This window comes from Aedes albopictus, chromosome 1, assembly GCF_035046485.1.
Source record: "Aedes albopictus strain Foshan chromosome 1, AalbF5, whole genome shotgun sequence".
Lineage (NCBI taxonomy): Eukaryota > Metazoa > Arthropoda > Insecta > Diptera > Culicidae > Aedes > Aedes albopictus.
The window spans coordinates 136646833-136672961 of record NC_085136.1 but is presented as its reverse complement, the minus strand read 5'-3'; the positions used below and the strand labels follow the sequence as shown (position 1 = coordinate 136672961).

The following is a 26129-nucleotide window of genomic DNA, read 5'->3' as shown; positions in this document are numbered from 1 at the left end:
CTCTAAATTAACATTAAATGTCGTATACTCGTTCATTTAGGTATAACTCAGGACTAGTGTAGATATAAATGCTCTAAAATGTATTTTGACGATGTTGTAGCCTAATTAAAATTGGCCCAATTTAACCCCTTCTAGGGGGTGACATTGATCTAATAAACATTAAAAATCCAACAAAATTGTTCAATTTCACAAAATATTGATGGCCAATCAAAAATATTGAATATATTGATACTTACGCACAACTGATTAGTGTTAAATCCGTTTAAAATAGCTTCACAGACAAATAAACGTAAAAATTGAACAACATTGATTGTCATCCATCAACGATGCTGCGCCGCTATTTTTCAGCTATGACTCAAATTGAACGTACATGACATTATTGTTTACGAAATATGAGTGTCGAATAAAAAAACGTATTAGATATTGAACATCGAAAATCCCTCACAGTAAATTTCTGGCTATGTCATAGTATCCAAAAAAAAAGTCAGTTTCGTTCATTTAATTCATATTTTTTTTTCCTAAAACATTTCATTGGGCCACAGATGTTTTGGTGGGGGCCGCCACCTCAAAAAGGTTGGGAACCACTGTCTTATATTGTCTGAATATCGGATGTCATGCTATAGCATTTTATAAAATGTATCCATATTGAGTAGATTAAGCAGTTTTCATTTTGTATTTATGTCAATGTCATCTACATGTCGCTTAAGTTTTGTCGAAAGGATATTTTAAAGCACGAGAAAGGCACCATCACCGCTAGGTGGATTAATTCGGGTTTTTTTTTAGATTTCTGAGAAAATTTGCTTTCATTTTCTAAAAAAAAACTTTGTTTCTACGATGCTTCGTTCTTGAGTTTTGATTTTTCAGAGTAAGTAGTATCACGGGAAAACAAAAAAAATCCAACTGAGTTTTCCGGGAAAATAGGCGACCCTGATTTTTTCTCATTTTTGTTTTGTTCATTTATCTATGAGCCCTGCCTGTGGAAAAAGTTTCATGAAAATCTGAGACGCTTCGGCTCAAACCCGTACGGTAATAAAAAAAAAGCCCCAGCAGTGGAAACGGTTTAGGGTTGCTAGGGAAACATGTCGCTTCTCCTTCGTTGGTGTCCGAAAAATCTTTACGATAATCACAGGGTATCTCGTTTGTTGACTTCCAGCGGAGAGATCCTTATCCTAACAAGCTTATATAGAGAATTATCCATATACTGACGAGAAATTTAAACGGGACTCAAAGATGAGCTCTCTAAAAACTTCCGATGATTCTCTTGCATAACTACAGGATTGTGCCTGGTGAAGTTTTTTAGAATGTCTTTGATCATTTTTAGTCATATGTGTTTGGTTATTGATATCACATCAATCCATATGGATTAATCTTTATTACTTCACAAGGACATGCTCAAGTATTAAAACCACAATAATATTTGTCAATTCTCCGGTATGCCAGCTGGACTCGATGACTAACTCCTGATCTGTGTACACAGCAGATTTCCTACCTCTAGACGATTAATCTCTATAAACTCATGGTTCAGCACAACAAATTTGCATGAAATTTGCCTCAATTGAAAAATGGCTCCCCTTCCTAACCACTTCCTTTGTGCGCCTCCACCTAGAAAGCCTTTTACAACAGAAGGCACTGTTGTATTTAGCTGGTGGGTGGCTTCCATTCGGTCTGGTCGTCTGCCGTTTCCGGCTGGACTCCGATCACCGTCGACCGACAACAACGGTGGTGGTGGCAGGAGGCATGCGGTCAGAGCATCATCGGATTGGATGGTTTGATGTTTGGTATTTTCCATTTCACCCACAAAATCCTGTTTTGCCTCCCCCTCCCCTCCAATCGGCATGGTTTCCCATAACCATCGAAGAACATTTCTTCATCGCCGCCACCGACCGGTACGATCCGAACCGACAACAACAGCTCGAAAGTGCTGCTATGGAGCAGAGAGTGTGATTCAATGATGCTCCATTGAAGTGTGCTTTCCGAGGAGTATGATTCTACAACCCACCGACAATTCCACATCATTCATGAATATGAATGAGAGCGTCTACGGGATGAACGTGGCTGCCAGCAGATATTCTCGCCTCCAGTGGTAGTACTATAACGAGAGAAGGCAAATTCTTTCGGTTTTGCATGGCTCCCCGATGCGATGCTGGGTTACTACTAAGCGATAGATGAAGCAGAAACCACATTCTGATGGTTTAATTCAAGCCATTCTGTAGACGGGCAGGGTATGCGGAGTAAGTAGCAATTCAATTGAGACAGTTTATGCAGATTGTTTTCACTGACATTGAGGTGTAAAATGAAGAATTTAGCTACAATCGTTGAGCTAATTATGTTTCTGAGTCAAAAGCTTCCCGAATCGAGCGTAGACATCTTGCCCGACTCAATATATCCGAATGATCTAGATTATGCTGTGCTGGTGTTTGGGTTCGATTCCCAGTCGGGCAAGGATCTTTTTATGAAAAAAGTATCGTTCTTCGCAAAGATTACCTTCTTGTATGCATTCCATAAGAAAATATTCAATTGAAAACATATGCTCTCAGTAACAGCTGTAGAACTGCCCCTAGAAGATTCAGCTGAGGAGCAAGCCACCTCCTAGTTTTGGTGTAACGCCATGAAGAAGATTGGATGATGATGGCTAACATGAAGTCGAGTTACCAATATGACTGCTACGGGAAACAGAAACAAGCAGCTTAGTGGTGAAAGCGTATTCGTGTTGGGCGTCCATTGCTTCGACGTTCTTGTTAACTTGGTAAATCAAGCCACATTTGAAACGTGTTTGTGCATATTGTATTGATTATCATTTCACAGGCACACACTGTTGGTATGTTGACTAAGTACTTTGATAGGTCTTGAAATGCATGTAGCAGTGATGTTAATACCCTGCATAGCATAGCCATATGAATTTTCTCTGTCACAACTAAAAAGCGCCCTAATAGTCTTTGAGGGGTATTAAAAGAGGGGCCAAGATGCAATTTGTCGTTTTTCAGCTGAGATTATCAAAAAATGTTTCAGATTTAAAGCTTTTAATAACTTTTTCAAGATTGTTTTTACGATGATTAAAAAAATTACAACAAATCGGTGGGTTGATTTTGAAACTCCATACATTTTGTATGGGATGAAAAATTGGTGAACAACTTTGAACCTCATTTACTCGAAAGTGGGTTTTTGTCACTTATCCCCTCAAATTCAGGGGAACTGTTAAAGAATTTTCAGGATGACAGAAGTTCTCTTTCATTGTTACTACTAAATAAATGAAAAAAAAAATACATTTGTAATTCACTAATGACCGATCTATCGGTAAACAGAGGTTTTCCAAAAAAAGGTAAAAAATTGACACTTAATTTATTGCCTTTTCTCCGGGGATACCAATCCGCCAATATGTCTGAAATATAGACTGTTTCAGAAATTATAAATACACTTTGTTTATTAAATTAAACGAACCGTTCTAATGATTTTTACCAACTTCTTTCAGAGTATATCATATTGTACTCCATATTTTTTTATTTCCTTTCAATTGTCTTGATATTTTAAAGAACAGTCGAGTTCTCTAACAAATAACTTAATTTTTCAAATTTTCATTTGCACAAAGGTGTTTTTTAGTGATTTCAACATTGCTTATCACTAAATACCAAAAATTATCTAAATTTTTATCACATTCGCTTTTTCAACAAGTTGTCTAAGGAATGCCTTGATAAAAGTTTGGGAAAAATCGATAAAGACATTTCCACAACATTTTTTCGGAGATCAAGTTTCTCATTTTTTAAGGTTTTCTACGGAACATAAGAACTACCACACAGTTTCTTAGCTTTCCTGAACGCATTTAATCTAAACAAACTCATTTTTTCAGCTCATTCGATCCTTCAGATGGCAAAGCTTGCCATACCATAAAAACGAATGCAGTAAGCAGTAATTAAGACATTCGTTTGCTTAACGTTTGTTGCTACTGGTGTTGTTGAGAAATTTAAAACAAAAATTTTTGTTTTGAGAAGGCCCCTAATGGTGGTTTTTGATCAAATATTCCAGTAAAAATTACTCTAAGCAATCGAGAAATATCTTTTATTATCGATACAGCAATTTTTATTGTGTTTGGAAATTAAATATTTTATCTGTGAGATTTTTTTCTATTCTACTATGCTACATTTTTTGACTACTTTGTGCAACTTCAAATTTTGATCATCTTGTTTACAGAGCCCTATTTTTTAACTTTTACCAGAAACATCAACAAAATTGGTATTATTTGCTTCGTTGGCATGTTTACTATTAGAGCTATAAGAAACTTTTTTGGATAATGTGCTCAAATTGAAATGGCAGGTTATCGTTAGTGTATTTATAATTTCTGAAACAGTCTATAGATGAAGTACTTGAAGGCAAAGTGCGTGTTCAACCTAATAACTTCCTGTCTTCTTGCAGCTTGAGTCCAGGTAACGCCTTGATCAGAATATCTGCAAATCTTAAAATTGGAAGCCACGTGTTCCAGCTTTTTTGACTTCGTCTCTACTAGTTCTCGAACGAAGTGGTGTCACACGTCGATATGCTTTGTCCTCGCCAAGTAGCCTACCTCTTTATCAGCCAGGCAGATTGAGCTCCTGTTGCTGCACTTGATGATCAGTAACTCGTTGATATCGCAGCTGCTTGCCTTCTGGGACTCCAAGAAATTTGCTTTGCCACACTCAGGCTTGACAGAAACTCCCTCGCGAGAAAATGAGGAAGCGATTTCGGCGATTTTTTGAAGATTGAAGATAAAACATCAAACTCGGAAATCACAACGCAAATCCTCTACCTACACACTTCGAAAAAATCTTGTAATTTTGTGTCATATAAGTCCGACATATAAAAGCAACACATTAGACGCAAAATTGTGTGCGATCTTATTTTTACAGGAAACGGAAAATGTTTGACTCATGTAATTTTACCGCTCAGCGCGTCGGCTGCTTGTATGTATACATGATTGATAACTGTGTTATTCATAGCACCGAATATTGAAACAAAAAAAAAACAAAAAGTTCCATTCGGGAATCGAACTTCGATCCTCAGAGTGTCAGTTTTCGATCTTACTCTCTCGGCTGACTCATCACGTTGATGAGATGGCAGTCGAAGATGAACAACTTCTACCATAAACGAACTTGCCAGTTCGGCTGTCGCGTCGTCACTGCTGGCGTGTATGCATGTACTGAGACAGCCGTCATCGCAGCCAAGCAGACAAAGCCGCCTTCTGATTCACTGAGCGTGGCTGTTTTTGTTTACCACTGCATCGGCTGATGGCAACGGATTGTCATTTCCAAGTTTGTGGCTCAACCCGGTGTTAAATTTATGGTCAGTTTTCATGCTGTTTCACCTTCGTAATAAACAATTTTTCAATGCAGTCTGCAGTCTTCATCTGATTTTGTAAAGTGCTGTTTGACAGTTCAACATCAGTAAACATTATGTTTCTGTAACATATCGCGTAAATTTACAGCACAGAGGACTAAATTATCAGTTCTGTGATTTAAAATTATGACTGGAAGAACTCAAACAATATAAACTTAATACGTACGTCACAAAAAGTGTAAAAATGTGGCACATTTATGTTTATGTCAAAGCTTTTTCAGGCAGTTCGATTAATTGTGTCACTATTAAAATTGAGATTTTTTTAGTGTGTACAGCACCGAGCGCGAGCTTGTCGCACAGAGAGGGGTTCGTCCAACACTCTAATTTATTGTTTTGTTTCTCACGTCCAGTCACACTCAAAAAGCACTCGCGAGTTCCACTCCCATACAAACAAAGACTCCCGAGGCAAAAAACGCACTCTACCCGAAGTCATCATCGGCTCTTTTTTCGTTCTCCTCTTCCTATCTCAGTTTTTATTGCCTCTTTGTTTGGGGTTCGTTTGCTCAATACAGGTAATAAACTATAGAGAACGAATGTCGCTGGCATCGCTGCCGAAACATCTTTTGCTGGCAGAGATAGGCCGGGATATAACTGTCAAAGCGAAAAAGTATGCAGTTTGACAGATAGATACCCGACATGTTTGCAAACGAGAACAAAGGGAACAGTAGCGACGAGGCAGAAGCAAAACATCGCTCTATGAGCGTGTTGTAAAACTCTTTTGATTTTGAGGAGAATTATCAAGTCTGGCCACTAGCGATGCCAGATGAATTTCTGTACCACTCGTTCAAAAATCTGTATCCCATACAAAATTTGGGTGAAAAATCTGTATCCTATACAAATGAAAAATCTGTATTCCATATAAACGCAATCTGTATAGATGCTCAAAAATCTGTATAATACAGATAAATCTGTATATATGGCATCCCTGCTGGCCACACTGCGGATATACGTAACCGCTGACAGATCGCCTCGTCTCCGAAAGTTTGCCCAGTTGGCATCGCTGTATCCAGGAAACGCCGGATGCGCATCTCTTCTGTAAGTCAGCTTGCACTGCTTGGTCTCCTTGAGATATTGAAAAATTCTCTTGGCCGATATCCAGTGTAGAAGGGCAGGATCGCTGCAAACGAACTCACCACGCTTACCGCGTGATTGATAATGGCCTTGTGCACTGTGCGATAAACTGATAACCTCCAATCAGTTCGCGAAACGGAACTTCCTTCATCTTTTCGCGTTCCCCCTTATTTTGTGGGCTCATCGTCTACAGCAGTCGCTAGTTCGCGTCCAGCAGGGTCTATACTTGATTGCAGTCCACCATATTGAATTTCTTGAGCAATTCCTCATCATTGGTCCTGGTGTCACTCAAACCCAGAATCTGCTTGGCTTGGCCTATCAGTTGCATGTTACACTTCAACAGCTATTTAAAGTTAAAGTTAATTTAATTGGAGCGCAGTGCAGTCCAAGCTCCCGAAACACATCCTGTTCCTGGTCATCGGTCATCTCGTCGTCAACTCTAGGGAGTTTCAAACTTTTTGAGACAAGATACTGTACCCTGAAATCTGCATACTTGCCTGGGAATCGGCGCTCCCTCACGGTGCACCTCATCGTAGGATGTTGAGAAAAATGCGAGGGGAGTGCAAGCGGTTGTTGCGGCTCCTGTGGCTCTTCTAGTACACTGTCCGCCAACAACGGTGGCGAATATACTGGTAAGCAATTCGAGGACTTTCTCAAGGCAAATGGCATTCGTCACGAGACGACGACAGCTGAGTACATGAACCGGACGTTCCAGGAGCGAGCGAGAAGTCTGACATTTGACGGCAAGTTGGACAAACGATTTTGGGCGGAAGATACGTCGACAGTCGTTCACTTAATCCGTCGAATCGGTCTCTGACGAAGGGCATCTCCTTTACGCCGCCAACGTTGTCGGACTTTCATTCTCCCTTTCTTCGCTTCTGATTTCTACACGTCAAGTCAGCAAAGGCATCTTGCTTGTTGACCACGGTGGCTTGTTGATCACCATCCATGATCACTTGCTGATCAACTTTCGTGAAAACCATAGATTCGACGGTCGAATCAGTCTTCTTCGGTATCGGAACATCTGCTACCTGACGCTTATCCAGCATTACGACATCCCGGCTTTCAAATACTTGATTGTTCTTTGGGTTGAACATTCGATAGGCCTTGGAGCACTCCGTATAGCCGATCAGGATGCACGGCTCTGATTTGGGCTCCCACTTCGCGTGAGCCATCACTCTAGTCCCTGTGATTTTTCGTCTGGAAGTTTCCGCCGATTGCTGTTACTCACCGAGAAGCCGGTTGCGTGCGACACGTGTTGTTCGTCCGGTAGCTGCGATGCGAAAGAGGACGGTCGTCGGTCACGAGGTCTGTCGAGCCCGGTTGGCTCGCTCGAACCTTCGTGTCGCTGACGAGCGTTCGCGGTTGTCATCGGATGCCCGATGATGCGCGAGTATTGATTCGCGGTCGGTTCGCAATGTTGGACGGTGCGCGAATGCAGCCGACACGCACCTCCGCGTATAGGGTGCACTAGTGGTATGCCACAGTCCCGAAGACTCGTAGATTGGGCAGATCCGGTTTCCGTCCCATAAACTTCTTGAAATGGGTGACGGAGATACCCTTCGTCGATGACCGATTTAACCGAACGACGTCGCTTCCGCTCAATATTGTTTGTCCAACTTGCCGTTAAATATCAGACATCTCGCTCGCTCCTGAATCATCCGGTTCATGCGCTCAGTCAACCCATTTTTCTCCGAATTATGAGGCAAAGTCATCTCTTGACGAATGCCATTCGCCTCGAGAAAGTCCTCGAATTGCTTTCCGGTATATTCGCCGCCATTGTCGGTTCGCAGACATTTTTGAATCTTGAAAGGTACGGTCAGCGGCAGCTCATCTTCTACTTTTCAGCCGTAAAATTCTACTTCGAAGTCCGGACGCTCCTCCTGAACTTGTTGCTGCCCTAATGATATTAATGGTCTCCGGATCAATGAATCTGTAAGCCTTCCTATCTTCGCAGTAGCCCACTAACAACAGTTTTTAAGCCGTCTCATCCAACTTGCTGCACTTGATGTCCGGGGGACGTACGCAGCGCTTCTGAACACAAGGCCCAAGTAACACTTGTCACCGAAGAGTCACGGCGGCGCAGGTTTATGTTGCGCAAAAGTCACTGTGACTTACTTCTAGCAAATAAGTGTTTATTTGTTAGAAGTAAGTCACAGTGACTTCTGCGCAACAAAAACCTGCGCCGACGTGACTCTTCGGTGACAAGTGTGTTACTTGGGGCACTACTATCGGACCCATATCGCATCCCTCCCGATAACGGAAACTGTGTAGCTATCCGCTACAGGCGAAGCTACCGGCAAACTGTACAACCGGTCGTTTTCCGGTCCAGGAAATAATTTCCAACTACTGCAGTTGTTATGCTCCCTCCAGGTGTCCAATAGACCAGTTATCGTCTATGCTGGATTCGCTATCAAGTGCACTAGTGGGATTGAGTCCCGTGATCATCGGTGGAGACTTCAACGCCTGGGCGATTGAGTGGAGTAGCCGTTTGACAAACGCTAGAGACTGGGCTCTACTCGAAGGACTGTACGTGTATTTCGCGAGCGTAGGTAACAAAAAAAAACCTACAGTAGGAACGGTGCAGAGTGCATCATTGATGTGATCTTCTCGAGCCCGGATCTAAACCCTAGCTTGGACTGGAGTGTCAACGATAGATACACGCACACTGTGTGATACGTAATAAGTTGGATTTTTCAAAACGGCATCATATTCTCCAATGTTTTTTGGTTATTTGCTTCTTTGACACCAATGCTGTAGGAGTTGAGCAAAAATTCCTATAATTCGTGAAAGCCAAATGTGGCCTAAGAACTAGCTTTTCGGGTGCAATCACGCTTTGGCGCGCAAAAAGTGGCATCGCGTCAGCACTGATATGATAGCCAACACCTGTCATTACGCTTGTTTGTTATCACCCGTGATAGGGGGTAGCCAAGGCAAACTACAAGGAAGCAAAGCTACTACGTTCAGTACAATTTCGCGCCACAGCGTGATTGCCCCCTAAAAGCTAGTTTTTAGGCCACATTTGGCTTTCCCGAATTTTAATATTTTTTGCTCAACTCCTACAGCATTAGTGTCAAAGAAGCAAATAACCAAAAAACATGAGAGAATATGATGCCGTTTTAAAACATCAAACTTATTACGTATATTAGGGTGTTCCAGAACGAAATCTATCAAAAAATCAACTTTTTAAGGTTTTTCTGATCACAAATGTGATAATTACGCATGTTACCTTCAATTTTATTGGCACACGTTGTTCCGAGAAGTTGTAGCAAACAAGTATAGCTTTCAATTTCTGCCGAAAGAATTAAGTTTTGACAAGTTTTAGTGTAGTTATGATTTTTTGAAGTTCAAAAATAGTCGAAAAACTCTAAATTGATTTGATGCACCTCTTAATTTCAATGGATTTGGCTGAAATTTTGACCAGTTACTGCTTTTAGGATGCCAATCAAAATATGGGGGTGGACTTGAGAATCAGAGAACATTTTTGAAAAGGTGGACAGGCCTAACGCACAGTGACCACCTAGCGATTTGATACAGGTTAGAACACGGAGGAAGACGGCCACATCCGAAGGTCATCAACCGTCATTTGTAGAGCGATTGCTTATGGAGGGTACCGACAGTCTATCCAACGGTGATCAAGTTGGAACCCTAAGCCGTGCATGTGACGCCGCAATGCTAAGGCGATCCCTATCTAGAAATGGACGCAAACCGGTATACTGTTGATGTCTAGAAGCGCAGAACTCGCGCATCCTGCCTAAGGGCTAGATGAAGGTAGCATGGAATGAAGTGAGGCCTACAGGGCGGCTAACTGGCACCAGAGAAGAGAAGGACATCTCCGGAATCAGAAACTGATAAATATTTCATTCTGTTGGTCGCGACACCTAGCGGTTGAAATCACACTTTTTACTCGGAAAATTTCAACCGTGTTGACACGAAAGCGCAAAGTATATCGGAACCAGGTACACCATCTCAAAAACTGATTTTCAAAAAGATTGTGTTTAACTAGAATGTATTTCGGGAACACAGTCAGAGTTGCTTATCTCATAAAACCGTAAATAGGGTACGCGATGAAATAGTGGTGGGAATATGTATAATATCATTATGCCAATTAAGAAAAAATAGTAAAACACTATTATTATGCTTTATAACAGCCTGCAATTGCAAAAAAACATCTTTGGTACGTTTATCATATTATTGCAATAGTGGTTGAAACAACAATTGATATGCTCTCAATGAAACAAAATATGTGGGTTCGTGGTCGTGCGGCTAGTGTCACCAAGCATTTAATCGCATCGTGCTGGGAGCGCGGGTTCGATTCCCGCCGCAGCTGTCAGGAAAAGTTTTCGGCTGCGCCACTGGGCGTTGCATGCTAGTCCGTTGTCTAGTGTCGTGCTTCCTTCAAAGAGCGAATAGCTCACTGGAAGTACTGAACGTGTCCGTGTCTAAATATCGGAAAATAAGAGAACTAATCATCGATATGACGTCATATTTTCATTTATTTTGATTATACCTGAAAGTAATCAAAACACTTAGAGCCACGCAGTTGTTTTGACGTTTATACACCATGGAAACTTTTCGTGTGGTCGGTTTGTTCTGAGATGTCCTTCTCTTCTCTGCTGGCACTAAACTAAGATATTAAGACGCGTGAGCGAGTGTGCTTCAAATACCCCTGCCAGGCAGCCAACACGACCCCTTGGGGTGATGCCTACAGAGTAGTCATGGCCAAAATGAAGGGCGCGTCAGCACCCTCAACGCTCCTTCGAGATGTTGCAGAAGATCGTAGAAACGTTGTCCCTGCGCCACGATACAAGAACATGCGCCTTCATCCCCTATGGCCAAACAGGTCAAAGCAGGGTCGGTGGCGAACGATGAGTTCATCGAAATAACGAAGTCGCTTAAGTTGAACAAGGATCCAGGTCCGAACGGTATCCTGACAGAAGCCATCAAGACGGCCATCGAGGCTGACATGTTCAGAATGGCTATACAGATACGAATTTCCAAAGAGGTGGAAAAGGTAATGATTGGTTCTACTGCCCAAACCCGGCAAGCCACCTGGCGACCCGTCGTCGGCATACAGACCTATCCGCCTTCTGGACACTGCTGGGAAACTGTTGGAACGGATCATTCCGCCAAAGCTGATGGTCTATACCGCGAAACCTGACTACTCTGGGCTCCCGGATAACCAGTTCGGCTTTTGAAAGGGTTGATCAACGGTGGACTCTATTAGGGCTGTTACGAACACGGCCGAAATGACTTCCCACATCGATGGAAGGTGATCGACAATAAATAATTAAACCCATAAATTATGAAGTAAAACAAGTGTGAACACTCACGACGACAGATGCTTCTTATGTTCTATAATATCAATTGTACAACCATAACACGCCCTAATTACACTTTTATTGCCATGCATGAACACTAGGTAATTGCCAACACCAACAAAAAGGGGTGCTTATGTGTATTCATAATCGATTACAGTTAACTGTATGTTTTGTATCCATAACCGTTTGGTAATAGCCACCCTAAATATAGCGTGCCATATAATTTCAGAACTACCATTATTATTATTACCTGAAAGCATGAATAAAAAACTATGTTTACATGCCACACGTACCTAGTAGGAACCTACTACCAACTGATTGTGTTCGACTGGTGAAAGTTTTAATCGGCTCATTGTGCTGCTCGAATGTAATTTCCCACTCGCTACGAAAACTCCACCAACCCAAGAAGTACTAACCAAACCATACTGACAAACGTCACCGTCCAAGTCGTCGTCGATTCTAATTTCGATGCACCAACCGAAGACTTATGAACAACAGTTCTTGGTAAGAACCTTTTGCGAAAACAGCTCCGCCTGAGCAGTGCACACTTGTTATCGCATGTCCTTCCGGTTTCGAATCTGAATCGAATAGTGGGCGAAAACTTTTCCGGTAACTCAGTCGAGTACAACTCGGAACGAAGGGGAGTTAGCACTCGTTTGCTCATTTAACTCTCTTGAAGGAAGCTCTTCTGGGTTGGGGGAAACCGACGAAAAAAACTGTTGCCAAAGTACTACAGTTTTGTAAGAAGCTTACAAGTTGTTGCGCTCCTCACTTGTTTAAATAATTAACCATCATTAGTAGGGCATGCTCGGAAAGATCTGCTAGCATTGAGAACCGAGTGTTTTAGCATAGGCTTTGATGAAGTTCACGGTTTTTGTTCTTGTAGGAATAGTTTTCGTGTGCTAACATACACAGCAAATAGTTGTGTAACATCCAGGCACGTAATTTCTGACGAAGTATCCATTTGCGAAGGTAAACGTAAGTTCACTCGGTTACCTCGTAAACACCCGGGACAATTTTCTTTTGGTGGAAATGCAATATCTTCTTTGTTTTAAAAAAATTTACCCTGGAGTTTTTTTTTAAGTCAAGAGGAATGGTTGTACTAAGAAATGCATGGTACATCTCCCCTTTGCACCCACCCCTCCCCCTTTTGCTGGTCGCTGAAAATTCGGGGATTTTTTGTACGTTTTATAAGTTCTACATAGTTCTGCTCAAATTTCATCGTTTTGCTAATCATCAATAGGGGCCGTTCATAAACCACGTAGACTTTTTGGGGGGAGGGGGGGTCTGGCCAAAGTCTACGCTCCATACAAATTTCAAAATTTTTGTATGGACAAAAGTCTACGAGGGGGGAGGGGGGGGGGTCTGAGATGGCCAAAATTTGGTCTACGTGGTTTATGAACAGCCCCATAGTTTTGACTGATCCTAGACATACAAGGTATCACTACCCACCATAGTCTGTTGAAGTTTTCATCTCAGAGCTATTCTGAGGCCTCCAAAATATCCTGCGTTGCGGGAAAAACTAGCCCGCAAATTCAATCGCAATGGTAAATAGACGTGCGCGACTGCAAGAAACCGTTTTGGTGTCATATGCGCGTTATTCCTGGGGTAATTTGCGAAATTATCGTAGAAGACAGTACATACGATTTAACGTCAAAGCGTACATCTATTTACGATTGCGATCAAATTTGCGGGTGGATTTACGGCGAAACGCGCAGTACTCCGAAGTTTGTGTCACAAATCCAACATTCTAACCCAAATGTTATACGTAATGTGAATGATCACAAAACATAGTCTACGGTACTCAAAGTACCCCTAGTGCATGAATTGGGTGATCTAAGTCATCCAAACTACTCTGGAATTCAATTTCTTAAGATCTACTGGATCTACCATCGTTTGTGTTATCTCTGTTCAAAACATATAGTAACGTAAACGTCCGAGATGGTCGCAATGCTACGAGCAACTCGATAATGTGGTAGTTGGACATTTCATGAAATACAAATGGCCTCCAATACACTTTGAAGTTTGGGTTACGATATCTACATACTATGTCATGCTTTAATTGTAAGAAAAATATTCGTGGAATGTAGTCTATACTGCTGGTGGAGCCTCAATGCACAACTATAATGCTTTTAGATCATTCATGGGATATTCCAGGCTTTCCAAACTATTCTGGAATTAGGACCTTCAAGGTCTACAGGCTCTACTCTTGTTTCTCTTTACTCTCTCGATGTAAGTCTTTCACGATTGTGTCACCTGATATTACGTTGCACCTCATGATATTACGAGTATCTCTATGTATTGCTAGTTGGGTGTCCACTGACATAAAAATGGACCAAATGTATTTTGAAATATTGGTCGAAACATCTATAAATCTTTGGATATTTTTATAGCAGTGAATGTTCGTGGAATATAATCAACACTACTCTAGTGCCCCAGAGTTCAATTCTGAAATTAACTTAGCAACATCCACTTGGTGATCTAGGTCGTCCAAACTATTCTGGAATGAAGACCTTCCTGTATCTCTTTACTTTAACGGTGTGAATTCTTAATGACTATTTCTGTTGTATCTCATAATATTACGAGAATCTCTTTGTGTTGTCATTTAAGCGTCCGCTGCATACAAATGATTTTCACAGTATTTTGAAGTATGGATCGTAAAATCTGTATATTGTAGTGACCTGACCTTTTTTCACTGTTTTTCTACAGGGATTTCTCTACGAATTCCGCAACGGATACAACCAGAAATTCCTTTGGAAATTCCATCACAAATTCATTCAGAAATTCCTTCAAGGACTTCCCAAGAAATTCATCAAGGGACTTTTCCAAGGCTTCCGCTTGGAATTCTGCATGGAACCCCTTCTTGAATTCCTCAACTAATTCCTCCATAAATCCATAAGTCATTCCTCAAGGAATTCCTCCAGGATACATTACAGCAAATCCTCCAGCAAATACTCCAGGAATTCTTTTAGGAATTACTCCAGGACATTCTGCAGGGATTACTCTACAAATTCCTCCTGGAATTTCTCTACGAATTCCTCCACAAATTATTACAGGAATTCTTCTAGGAATTGTTCCAGGAAATAATCCAAAAAATCGTCCAGGAACTGCTCCAGGAATTCCTCCAAAAACTATTCCAGGAAATTATCCAGGACTAACTCCGGGGAATCCTTCAGATTTTCCTCCAGAAAAATTACTCAAGGAATTGTTCCGGGAAATACTTTAGGAATTCCTCCAGTAATTATTTTAGCAATTCCTCCAGAAATTACTTCATGAATTCTTACAGGAAAAGTCCAGGAATTTATACGGAAATTCCTCCAGAAAATAAAAATTAAAAAGCATAACTCCAAGAATTCATTCTCGGAGGATTTTCTGGAGTAACTCTGGGGAGAATTCTCAGAAAAAAAAACTCCTAAAGGAATTCTCGTAGTTCCTAGTAGATTTCCCGGAGAATATCTTCGAGGAATTCCTGAAGGTACTCTTGAAGGAACTCCCGGAAGAACTCCTAGAGAAATTCCCGGAGGAACTCCTGGAGAAATATTCGGCATAACTCCGGGATGTATCCCCGGAGGAGCTCGTGGATTAGTTCCCGAAGGAACTCCTGCTGCCATTCCCGGAGGAACTGCTGCAGAAATTCCTGGAGGACCTCCTGCAGCATTTCTCGGAGGAACTCTGGAAGAATTCATGGAGAACTTCCAGGAGGAATTTCCAGAGGAACTCCTGGAGAAATTCCCGGAGGAGCTCGTGGAGCAATTCTCGGCAGAACTCTTGCATAAATTTCCGGATGAAATTCCAAAAGGTTTCCCGGAGGAAATCCTGAAGAGATTCCCGCAGGAGCCCCTAAAAGGATTCCCGAAGAAACTCTTCAAGGGATTCCCGCAGGAACTCTTAGAGATTCCCTAAATAACTCCCAATCATGAAAATCATAGAGAAATTTCCAGTTTACTTCCTAGAGTACTCGGTGAAACTTCTGAAGAAATTCACGGAAAATTCACTTGAAGAATTTAAGGAGGAAGTGGCGGAAAAATGTTCAAGGGAACTCCTGGTAAAAACCCAAAAAACTTCTATAAGATCTCTTGTAGGCAGTCGTTGAAGAATTCCTGATAAAGGTCATGGATAAATTTCCTTCAGAAGGAATTCCAGGAGAAGTTTCCACAGAAACTCTTTTTCAGAAATTCTCAGAGGAAATCTTGGAGGAATTCTCGGAGGAACTCATGGAGGAATTCCCGGAGAAAATCCTGGAAGAGCTTCCGGAGCAACTGTCTGAGGACTTCCCGGAAGAACACCTGTAGGAGCTCCTGCAGGAATTTCCGGATGAACTCCTGGAGGAATTTCCAGAGGAACTCCTGGACGAATTATCGGACACACTTCCTGGAGAAATTCCCGGAGGAACTCCTGTTGGGATTCCCTAGTGAACATCTGTCGGAATTTCCAGAGGAACTCCCTGAGTTTCCGGTGGAATTCCCGGACGAATTCTTGGAGGAATTCCCGGAAGAATTTTCGGAGGAACTCTTGGGAGGAATTTTCGGAGGAACTCCTGGAGGAATTCCCGGAGGAATTCCTGGAGGAATTCCAGAAGGAAATCCTGGAAGAGTTTCCGGAGAAACTCTTTGAGAAATTGCCGGAGGAACTCCTGTAGGAACTTCCAGATGAACTCCCTGAGTTTCTGGATGAACTCCTTAAGGAATTCCTGGAAGAACTCGTGGAGAATTTCCCAGAGGAACTCCAGGAGGAATTCTCGAAGGAACTCATGGAGGAATTCCCGGAGGAAATCCTGAAAGCGCTTCCGGAGAAACTATCTGAGGAATTCCTAGAGGAACACCTATAGGAATTTCCGGAGGATCTCCTGGAGAAATTCCCGAAGAAAATCCTGGAGGAATTTCCGGAGGAACTCCTGGAGAAATTATCGGAGAAACTACTGGAGGAATTCCCGGAGGAAATCCCGGAAGAGTTCTTTCTGAGGAATTCCCGGAAGAATTTCCGGAGGAACTCCTGTAGGAATTTTCAGAAGAACACCTGGAGGAATCGCCGGAGGAAATCCTAGGGGAATTACCAGAGGAAGACATGGAGGAATTTCTGGGGAACTGCTCGAGGAAAACCCGAAGGAACTTCTAGAGGAATTTCCGAAGGAACTCCTTGTGGAATTCCCAGATTAACTTCTGAATAAATTCCCAGAGGAATTCCTGGAGGAATTTCCGGAGGAGCTCCTACAGGAATTCCCGGAAAAAATCATAGACGAATTCGCGGAAGAACTCCCAAAGGAATTTCCGAAAACAAAAAACTTCTAGTGGAGTTCCCGGAGCAACTCCTAGAGGAATTCCGGGAAGATCGCGTAGAGGATTTTCTTTAAGAAATTCTAGAACAATTCATGGAGGATGTCCTAGAGGAATTTCTGAAAAAAAAAACTTCTAGATGAATTGCAGAAGGAACTACTACAGGAATTACTTGAAGAGAAGAAAACTTCTAGGAGTTCTACTAGAAATTCCTCTATGAGTAGCTCGGCTTCTGAGGCGCGTTCTCTTCATTTTTTTTTATATTTGGAAAATAATTCCATCAGGAAATTTTCTAGGAGTTCCACCGGGAATTTTTCTAAGTATTCCATTGAGAACTCCTCCAGAAATTTTACAGGGAATTCATCTAGAAGTTGCATTGGCAATTCCACTAGAAATATCACCGGCAGTTCCTTAAGTAGTTCGGTCGGGAATCCCTTTAGGAGTATCCTCGTAAATTCCACCAGGAATTGCACCACCGATTGCACCGCGAGTTCCTCCAATAGTATCCCTTGTAACTCATCTAGTTATTCTACTGGAAATTCTTCCAGGAGTTCCACTGGGAGTTCCTCCAGGAGTTCCACTGTTCCACTGTGAAATTCTTCGAGAAGTTCGACTGGGAATTTCTCTAGAAGCTCCACCTGGAACTCCTTTAGGAGTTTGGCTGCGAATTACTGTAAGATAATCCTTGGAGTTACTCAAAGAGTTTTGCCGGTAATTGTTCTGGGCCTTTTGAAGGCCTTTCAAAAGGATTCATAAGAACAGTTTTTGAAAAAAAAAATTTAAAGGCTTCTCTGAACCTGCATGTTCTAATCCTAAACCTATCGCAACATCTGGAGGAAGGAGCTTTTGAAAGATTTACCTTAGGAATGCGCTCCCATGTACACTCCTGAAGATTTTCATGAGGAACCCCATGAAACTACTAAAGAAATTCCTCTAGTAATTCTTCCAGGAATTCCTCTTGGATTCCCCCCAGGAGATTCTTTTTAAAAAATCCTTTGTTAACTTGCAACATGAATTCGTCCAGAAAGTACTCCAGGTTGTCCCCCAGAAATTTCTTCAAGTAATTCTTGAAGAAATTCCTGGAAGTTTTATTGTAGGAATTCTTGAAGAAATTTCTGAAAGAATTCATCAAGTTATTTCTAGAGAAACTCATAGGAAGATTTTTGGTGGAATTCTTGAAAGAAGCTTGGAGGTATTCCTTAAGAAATTCTTGAAAGGGTATTCTGAATAGGATCGTTGGAGGAATTCTTGGCGGATGTCTTGGAGGAGTTTCTGGAGAAATTCTTGGAGGATTTCCCAAAGGAATTTTCTGAGGAATTTCTTGGGGGATTCCGGTAGGCATTAATAAAGAAATTTCTGAAGGATTTCCTGGAAAAACTCCTGAAGATATTTATTGAAAAATCCCTGGCGATATTTCTAAAGAAATTCTTAGCAGAACTCTTGGAGTAATTAATAGAGAAATTCTTGAAGGATCTAATGGATAATTTCTTGAAAAAAGTCTCGGTGCAGTTCCTGAAGAAATCCCTGAAGGAATTTGCGGAGAAATCCCTGGAGTTGTCCCAGGACTATTTTCTTGGGGAATTTCTGTACGTTTCCTGAGCAATATTGGAGGTATTTATGAAAGAATTTCTGGAGGATTTTTTCGATCAATTCTTGAAGGAATGTCTTGAAAAAGTCCCTGGAAATATTTCTGACGAAATTCCAGAAGGGATTCTCGGAAGAATTCTTGGCGGAAGTCTTGGAGGGACCCCTGGTGAAATCCTTGGGAAAATTTTTGTAGGATTTTTTGGAGGAATTCTAGGCAGATAACTTGGGAGAAATTCCTGGGTGAATTCTTGAAGATGTTCCTTGAGGAATTCTTGGTTGGAATCCTGAGGGAATACTTCATAGAATTCCTGAAGACATTATAAGTGTAATTCCTAGAGGACTTCCTGAAGATGTTTCTGGGGGAATTTCTGGAGGATTTCCTGGTGACTTCCAAGAAGAATTTATTATTGAATCTCTGGAGAGATTCCTGAAGGAGTTCCAGGAGTAATTTTGGGATGAATTTTTAATGTCATTCCTTAAAAAAATGTTTGGCAGAATTACTGAGGAAATCTCTGTAGGAATTCTCGGACGATGTCTTAGAGTAATCCCAGGAGTATTTTCTTGAGGAATTTCTAAAGGTTTCCTTAAGGATCCTGGAAGCATTCATGGAGGAGTTCCTTGAAAAAAATCTTGACAAATTCCTGGAGGAATTTCTGGAGAAATGCCTGAAAGAAATCTCGGAGGAATCCCTGGAGAAATTTTCAGACGAACTTATGTAGAAATTCCTGCAGGTTTTTGGAGGAATTCTTCAAGGAATTTCTGGAGAAATTCCTAGAGGGATTGTTGAAGACATTTCTAGAGGATTTCGTGGAGGAATTCCTGAAGAAATTCTTGGAGGAAATTCTGGAGGAATGCATGGAGAATTTCTTGGCAAAAGTCTTGGAGGTCTTCTTGGATAAATTCTTGAAGGATACCCAAGACGAAACGAAGGAACATCACGGTCGAAACCCAAAGTAAATTCTAGTTGAATAAGGTTAAATATAGTCAGTTAATTATAGCCATTGAATGATAAATCGTTGCAATACAATAACAAAAATAAAATCCTTCGACTTGAAAGGATCACTTATTCTTCCTTCACTCTTTTCCTCCGATATGAAGTTGACAATCATTGAACTGGAATATGGCTAATCTCCAAATCCCCTATCTTTTCTCTTTTGCAGATTGTTTCAAGTGAGAAGAGTAAAAAATCGTACAGTGTCAAGCATCAACCATGAGAAAACGATTCCGGTTCCCATACGATAGCTTTTCAGTGGTATAGATAGATGCAGTGCTAGGCAGTCACAAAAAACGACAGTGACTTTTGCGGACTGGCATTCCCGAAATCCTTCTAATACCCGGCATCATCTATCCATCTCCGGTGCAGTTTGCATTGTAATGACCTTTGATGACGCATTGAGCGAAGGCAATCAATCATCATCGTCGGTACAGAGCGAAAATGTACCACGGCGGGAGAACGATTCCCCTCAGTTATACTTGTCACCACGACGGCCATCGACTTGCGTTGGCGCTGAAATAAGCCTGGCCGCCAATCAACAGCAACAACAACGTCATCCACCGACCGCACTGCCATCAGCTGCGCCCGGTTCCAAACCTAGACCGGCATTCTTGCGCTATTGTCCTGACGAATCGGCTTCCGTCGTTGGTGGAGGATTTCCTCAGCTTCTCGTTCGGCAAGTGAATTGGAATTTTTACACTGATTGCAAAGAAGATCAGCGGCGACCGGATTGTGCGGCTGTCGTCGACGGCAGTGTTGGTGGTGGTGGTCGTAGTCCTCCACCGTTACCGCTGTTGCCTCAGACCGAGGAGGCGCTGAAGCTGTTGCGGGAAATCGATTGCAATATTGCCGCCGTCGGAGGATTGAACGAAAATGGATTCGCTACGTTTCTGGTGAGTTATAATGGTTGTTTTTGATTGTTTTTTTTCACTCAGTTGTTTTCAGCAATGAAGTAAGACACATTGTTTGTGTTCAGTGGGGAAAACATAGAAAGTTGGTGACATCACAACGATTCCAAAGCCCACGGGCCACACCTAATTTTTTGCTCAATTGGACAAATTTCGAAAAATTGTTAATATAACAAAAGTGTTAATTAATAGTTAGCCACAATACTAAGATTTGAATTAAGTATAAGTTAATAAAACATTTTCCCAGTTTTTATTGATTTCTAATCAAATATTGTGCAAAAATGCGGAAAGTGCTGATCACCACTGCCTTAGAAATTATATCATAAGTTCTCCTGGAAGATTTTTTTAAGAATTCTTGGGGATATTCCCGAAGAGCTTCTGAATAAATTCATGTAGAACTTCTGCAGCATTTCCCAAGTAACTCATGAAGACCTTCTCAAGTACACACTTCGAAAAAATCTTGTAATTTTGTGTCATATAAGTCCGACATATAAAAGCAACACATTAGACGCAAAATTGTGTGCGATCTTATTTTTACAGGAAACGGAAAATGTTTGACTCATGTAATTTTACCGCTCAGCGCGTCGGCTGCTTGTATGTATACATGATTGATAACTGTGTTATTCATAGCACCGAATATTGAAACAAAAAAAAAACAAAAAGTTCCATTCGGGAATCGAACTTCGATCCTCAGAGTGTCAGTTTTCGATCTTACTCTCTCGGCTGACTCATCACGTTGATGAGATGGCAGTCGAAGATGAACAACTTCTACCATAAACGAACTTGCCAGTTCGGCTGTCGCGTCGTCACTGCTGGCGTGTATGCATGTACTGAGACAGCCGTCATCGCAGCCAAGCAGACAAAGCCGCCTTCTGATTCACTGAGCGTGGCTGTTTTTGTTTACCACTGCATCGGCTGATGGCAACGGATTGTCATTTCCAAGTTTGTGGCTCAACCCGGTGTTAAATTTATGGTCAGTTTTCATGCTGTTTCACCTTCGTAATAAACAATTTTTCAATGCAGTCTGCAGTCTTCATCTGATTTTGTAAAGTGCTGTTTGACAGTTCAACATCAGTAAACATTATGTTTCTGTAACATATCGCGTAAATTTACAGCACAGAGGACTAAATTATCAGTTCTGTGATTTAAAATTATGACTGGAAGAACTCAAACAATATAAACTTAATACGTACGTCACAAAAAGTGTAAAAATGTGGCACATTTATGTTTATGTCAAAGCTTTTTCAGGCAGTTCGATTAATTGTGTCACTATTAAAATTGAGATTTTTTTAGTGTGTATTTTCTAGAAAAAATCCCGCGGAACTGTTGGAGGAACGCTCGAGAAACTCCAGGAGATATTCCCAAGAAACTCCTTGAGAAATTCCCAGAGCGCTTGCTAGGGAAATCTGGAAGAGCAATTCCGGAGGAAATAATGAAAAAAAAAATCCTAGGAACTTCTGGAAAAGTTGCCAGGGCCAGTGACCATTGCCAAAGAACTCCTGGAGAAATTCCCGAGGAAGTTCTGGAGATCTTTCCGAGGAATTTTAAAAGAATTCCTAAATGTATTCCTGTGAAACTCCTGGAGGAATTCCCGAGGAGCTCTTGGGGAAATTTTCGAGGAACTCCGACGGAATTCTCGTGGAATTTCTTTGGGTATTCCTAAATAACTCCTGGAGAAATTTCTGTGGAATACCTTGAAGAATTTACATGGAATTCTTGGAGAAACTTCTGAGAAACTCCTTGATAAATTCCCGGGAAACTCCTGCAGAACTACTCATGAAAATCCTGAATGAATTTCCTGTGAAGTCGTAAAAAAGCTATTCTCCTAGGAAAATTGCCGAGCAACTCCTGAGGGAATTCGCAAAGTATGGAGGAAGAATTTCAGAGGAACTTCTGGTAGAACTGCTAAAATAATTCTCGAAGAACTGTTGAAGAAATTTCCAGGGTACTTCTGCAGAAACTCACGGGGAGCTCCTGGAGAAATTTTCGAGGAAGTTTTGGAGGAATTCCCAAGAAACTTCTGAAAAAGAAATTGCCAAGGAACTCCTGAAGAAAATCCGAAGACCTCCTGAAGAAACGTCTTGAGGAAATCCAATGGAGATCATACAGGAATTTTCGAGAAGCTCCTGGAGGAACTTCTGAATCACGCCTGGAAGAATTTTATGGAAGAAGTCCTGGATGCCACTTCTGCAGAAATTTCCGGGCAACTCCTGGAAGCATTTCCTGGGAACTTCTGGAACGCTGTGGAACTCCTGAAGAAATTATCGAGGAACTTTTGGAGTAAATCCCAAGGAACTGCTAGAGCAATTCCTGTTGATCTTCTGGAGGTACTCCCGAGGAACTCTTGTAAGATTTTCCAAAAAGCTTCTTGAGGAATTCCCGAGAAACTCTTTGAGGAATTCTAGGTATTCCTGCAAGAATTCTCGATCAACTCACAGAAAAATTCCCTAGAAAACCCTGCGCCATTTTCCGAGGAGCTCCTGGAGGAATTTCCATGAAACTGCTGAAGGAATTCCCGAGGATCTCCTGGAGGAATTCCCGAGGAATTCCTGGAGCAATTACCGAGAAACTCCTCGGGGATTTCCCATGGAACTTCTGGATCCTGGATGCATTGCTTTTGGAGAAATCCCCGATAAACTGCTGGAGAAATTTCCGTGGAAATTCTGGAGATATTCCCGAGGAAAGTAAGGACGAATTCTTTAGCAACTCCTAGTATCTCCAGGTGGAATTTCGCTAGAACTTGTAACCAGTGGTGTGTCTGTCTGTCCGAGATTTGTGAGATTAATACCAAGAAGATGTTTGTGAATCCGATGAGCATCACCAACTACCACCCACCGCCCACCGGACAACTAGCAACCACACCACACAGTTCCGCTACTCACCAACAGACATCGCAGGCTTAAGCATAATGCGGCCATTAAGCGGGAATCCCTCTGTCGGGAAGTCTGGATGGTAAAGCGCTATTGCTCTAAATCCAAGCCAAAGCTCGAAGAGTATAGACGAGTTTCAAAAAATTATTCGAAGCTCAAAGAAAGTTTAAAGAAGGCGAAGTCGGAAGGAGTTTAATACAACAAGTTTTGAGTGAGAGATAGTGGAAGGAGCAGAATGTAAGAAAAATCCAGGTAAGAACTCCCCAGACCTGCGTTCCAATCGTTCCCATCACGCTCTTAGAAAAATTCGTGTAAATTTAAGTTCACTTGGATGCACATAAAAGGAACGGGCAGCACACACAAATTTACGTCTTCTATCACAAACAATGTCGAGCAGCATCGAGGGACAAGCGAAGTGATCCAGCGTCGAAGGAGGTAGGTAGACAGTGTGGTTGCGGAAAGAAAAAGGGGCTCCGCCAACCGTTTAAGGGAAGAAGGAAGAAGAGTTAAGGTAGTTGATAGATTGTAAGAAAGTGGGAAGCAGAATAAAGGTACCTGTGTGCACAAAGTTTGAAATTAAAGTGGGTTTGTGTTGCAATGCGGACTTCAAGTGTTTTCTTGGCCGCGGAGAGTCAAGCGCATACACTCCCGATCAAAAGTTTGGGGTCACCCCCTCAAAAACATGTCATTTTTTTAGGCCCATATCTCCGCCAATTTGCGTCCGATTTCCAAACCCTAGGTCTCATTCAAAAGATAATAAGTCAAAGAAACTATGAACATGATTTAAAAGAAACTTTTTCAAAAAAATTTGTAAGTAAACTTAACCCAAAGTTGCCAAATTTTCTGAATAATGAATATAAACTAACGGCAGTGTCGCTGGAAATTGGGTCGACCAACCTTTAAGATGAGAGCGGTAACCCATTTTCTATTAGCTTTCAACTGCTTTTTACAGAACTTAGCAAAAAAATCTAGAAAAAAAAGTTTTTAAGTAAAATAACTCTTCATGTCATCGACCAAAAGTTTGGGGTCACCCCTCAATATGATGTATCAGCCAAAAGTTTGGGGTCACTTTCGTAAAACATGGAAAAGTGATTTAATGATATCTTCGTCATCTATAGTTCAATTTTATTTATTTTTGGCTCATTTCTAAGATAATTAACTAAATTTACGTTTTATGTCATTAACGTTAAGATTTTAACGATTTTTGTATATAAAAATGTTATGTAAAGTTAACACATTTCACCTCGCTTCTAAAAATGAGGCAAATTTACGTTAAGTTATAGTATGTATGTAAATTTCAACAAATATGTGTGGTTCAATGTCTATGCAGTAAGTATCATTTATTTTGTTTCAAATAAGCCAAGAAGAATTAAAATTGAATGAAAGATGACAAAGATATCAACAAATCAATTTTCCATGTTTTACGATAGTGACCCCAAACTTTTGGCCGATACATCATTTTGAGGGGTGACCCCAAACTTTTGGTCGATGACATCAAGGATTAATTTACTTAATAACTTTTTTTCTAGATTTTTTAGCTAAGTTCTGTAAAAAGCAGTTGAAAGCTAATAGAATAACCCATTATTATCGCTATCATCTTAAAATTTGGTCGACCCAATTTCCAGCGACACTGCCGTAAGTTAATATTCATTTTTTAGAAAATTTGGCAAGTTTGGGTTAAGTTTACAAACATTTTTTTTTTTTTGAAAATGTTTCTTATAAATCATGTTCAAAGTTTCTTTGATTTATTATCTTTTGAATGAGACCTAGGGTTTGGAAATCGGACGCAAATTGGCGAAGATATGGGCCTAAAAAAATGACATGTTTTTGAGGGGGTGACCCCAAACTTTTGATCGGGAGTGTATGCCGACCCTGAGACAGTGAATAAGTGGGTCTCATAGATGTCGGACAGGGGGAGGCCCCATTAGTTACAAACTCCTAAAAAGCATGAATAAACTTTTGAAGTAACATTTGAAGGATTCTACAATGAAAACTTTCTTACATATTCTATAAACTGTAAAGGAATTCCCAGTCTTCAGAAAATTAGAGATAACTCTGGAGGAGTTCTGACACGGCATCTCACAAATACATTAGTTCATTATTGAAATTTTTTGACTGTTACCACGTCAATTTGTTCCCGGGGTGGCCTCTGCTGTACATAGTAGCCGTCTCCATTCTACTCGGTCCATGGATGTTTGTCTCCAGTTCCGCACTCTGCGTACACACTAAGTTTTTTTCGCCGAATCTCGGCAATCCGATTGCCGAGATTGGCACCGCCGAGTGCTCGGCAATCACCTCAGCAAAAATGAGATTTGCCGAGACCTCGGCAATCACAGGAACGACAGCTAACGATATTTTGCCGAGATTCTCAGCAAAAATATTTGCTGAACGCTCAGCAAAATAATTTTCCAGCGAAAATGAATTTGCTGAATCTCGGCAATTTGTTTTATTTTGGTTTTGGGATGAGAAAAATATTTGAAATTAAATAAAGAACTTTGCGCACGCATGGTAACACAATAAAGAAGTCATAACTCGTAACTTGTATATTGTTTGTTTTTACAATTAATTAATAAAAATATTTAGTTTGTTGCCGGCGGTGTCCCGAGTAGGTGGAAAAATCTGATGAATAGCATATTCTGCTATGATAGATTGAATTACTGAAGAGCAAAAACTGATATTGGTTTGATTGATATAAGAGGCAAAAGAACAGAAATAATAGCAAAATCTAATACGGTGAACTA

The 26129-nt window shown here is 41.1% G+C and overlaps 1 protein-coding gene across 1 annotated transcript in view; it reads left to right on the top strand.

Moving 5' to 3' along the window:
- LOC109432381 (uncharacterized) overlaps positions 1-26129 on the top strand; it is a 403456-nt gene that overhangs the window by 103122 nt on the left and 274205 nt on the right. The window contains exon 2 of the mRNA XM_062845445.1: positions 19777-20503. Within this exon, the coding sequence (XP_062701429.1) occupies positions 19991-20503 (513 nt within the window). The 5' untranslated portion in view covers positions 19777-19990. The remainder of the gene's footprint in view (positions 1-19776; positions 20504-26129) is intronic.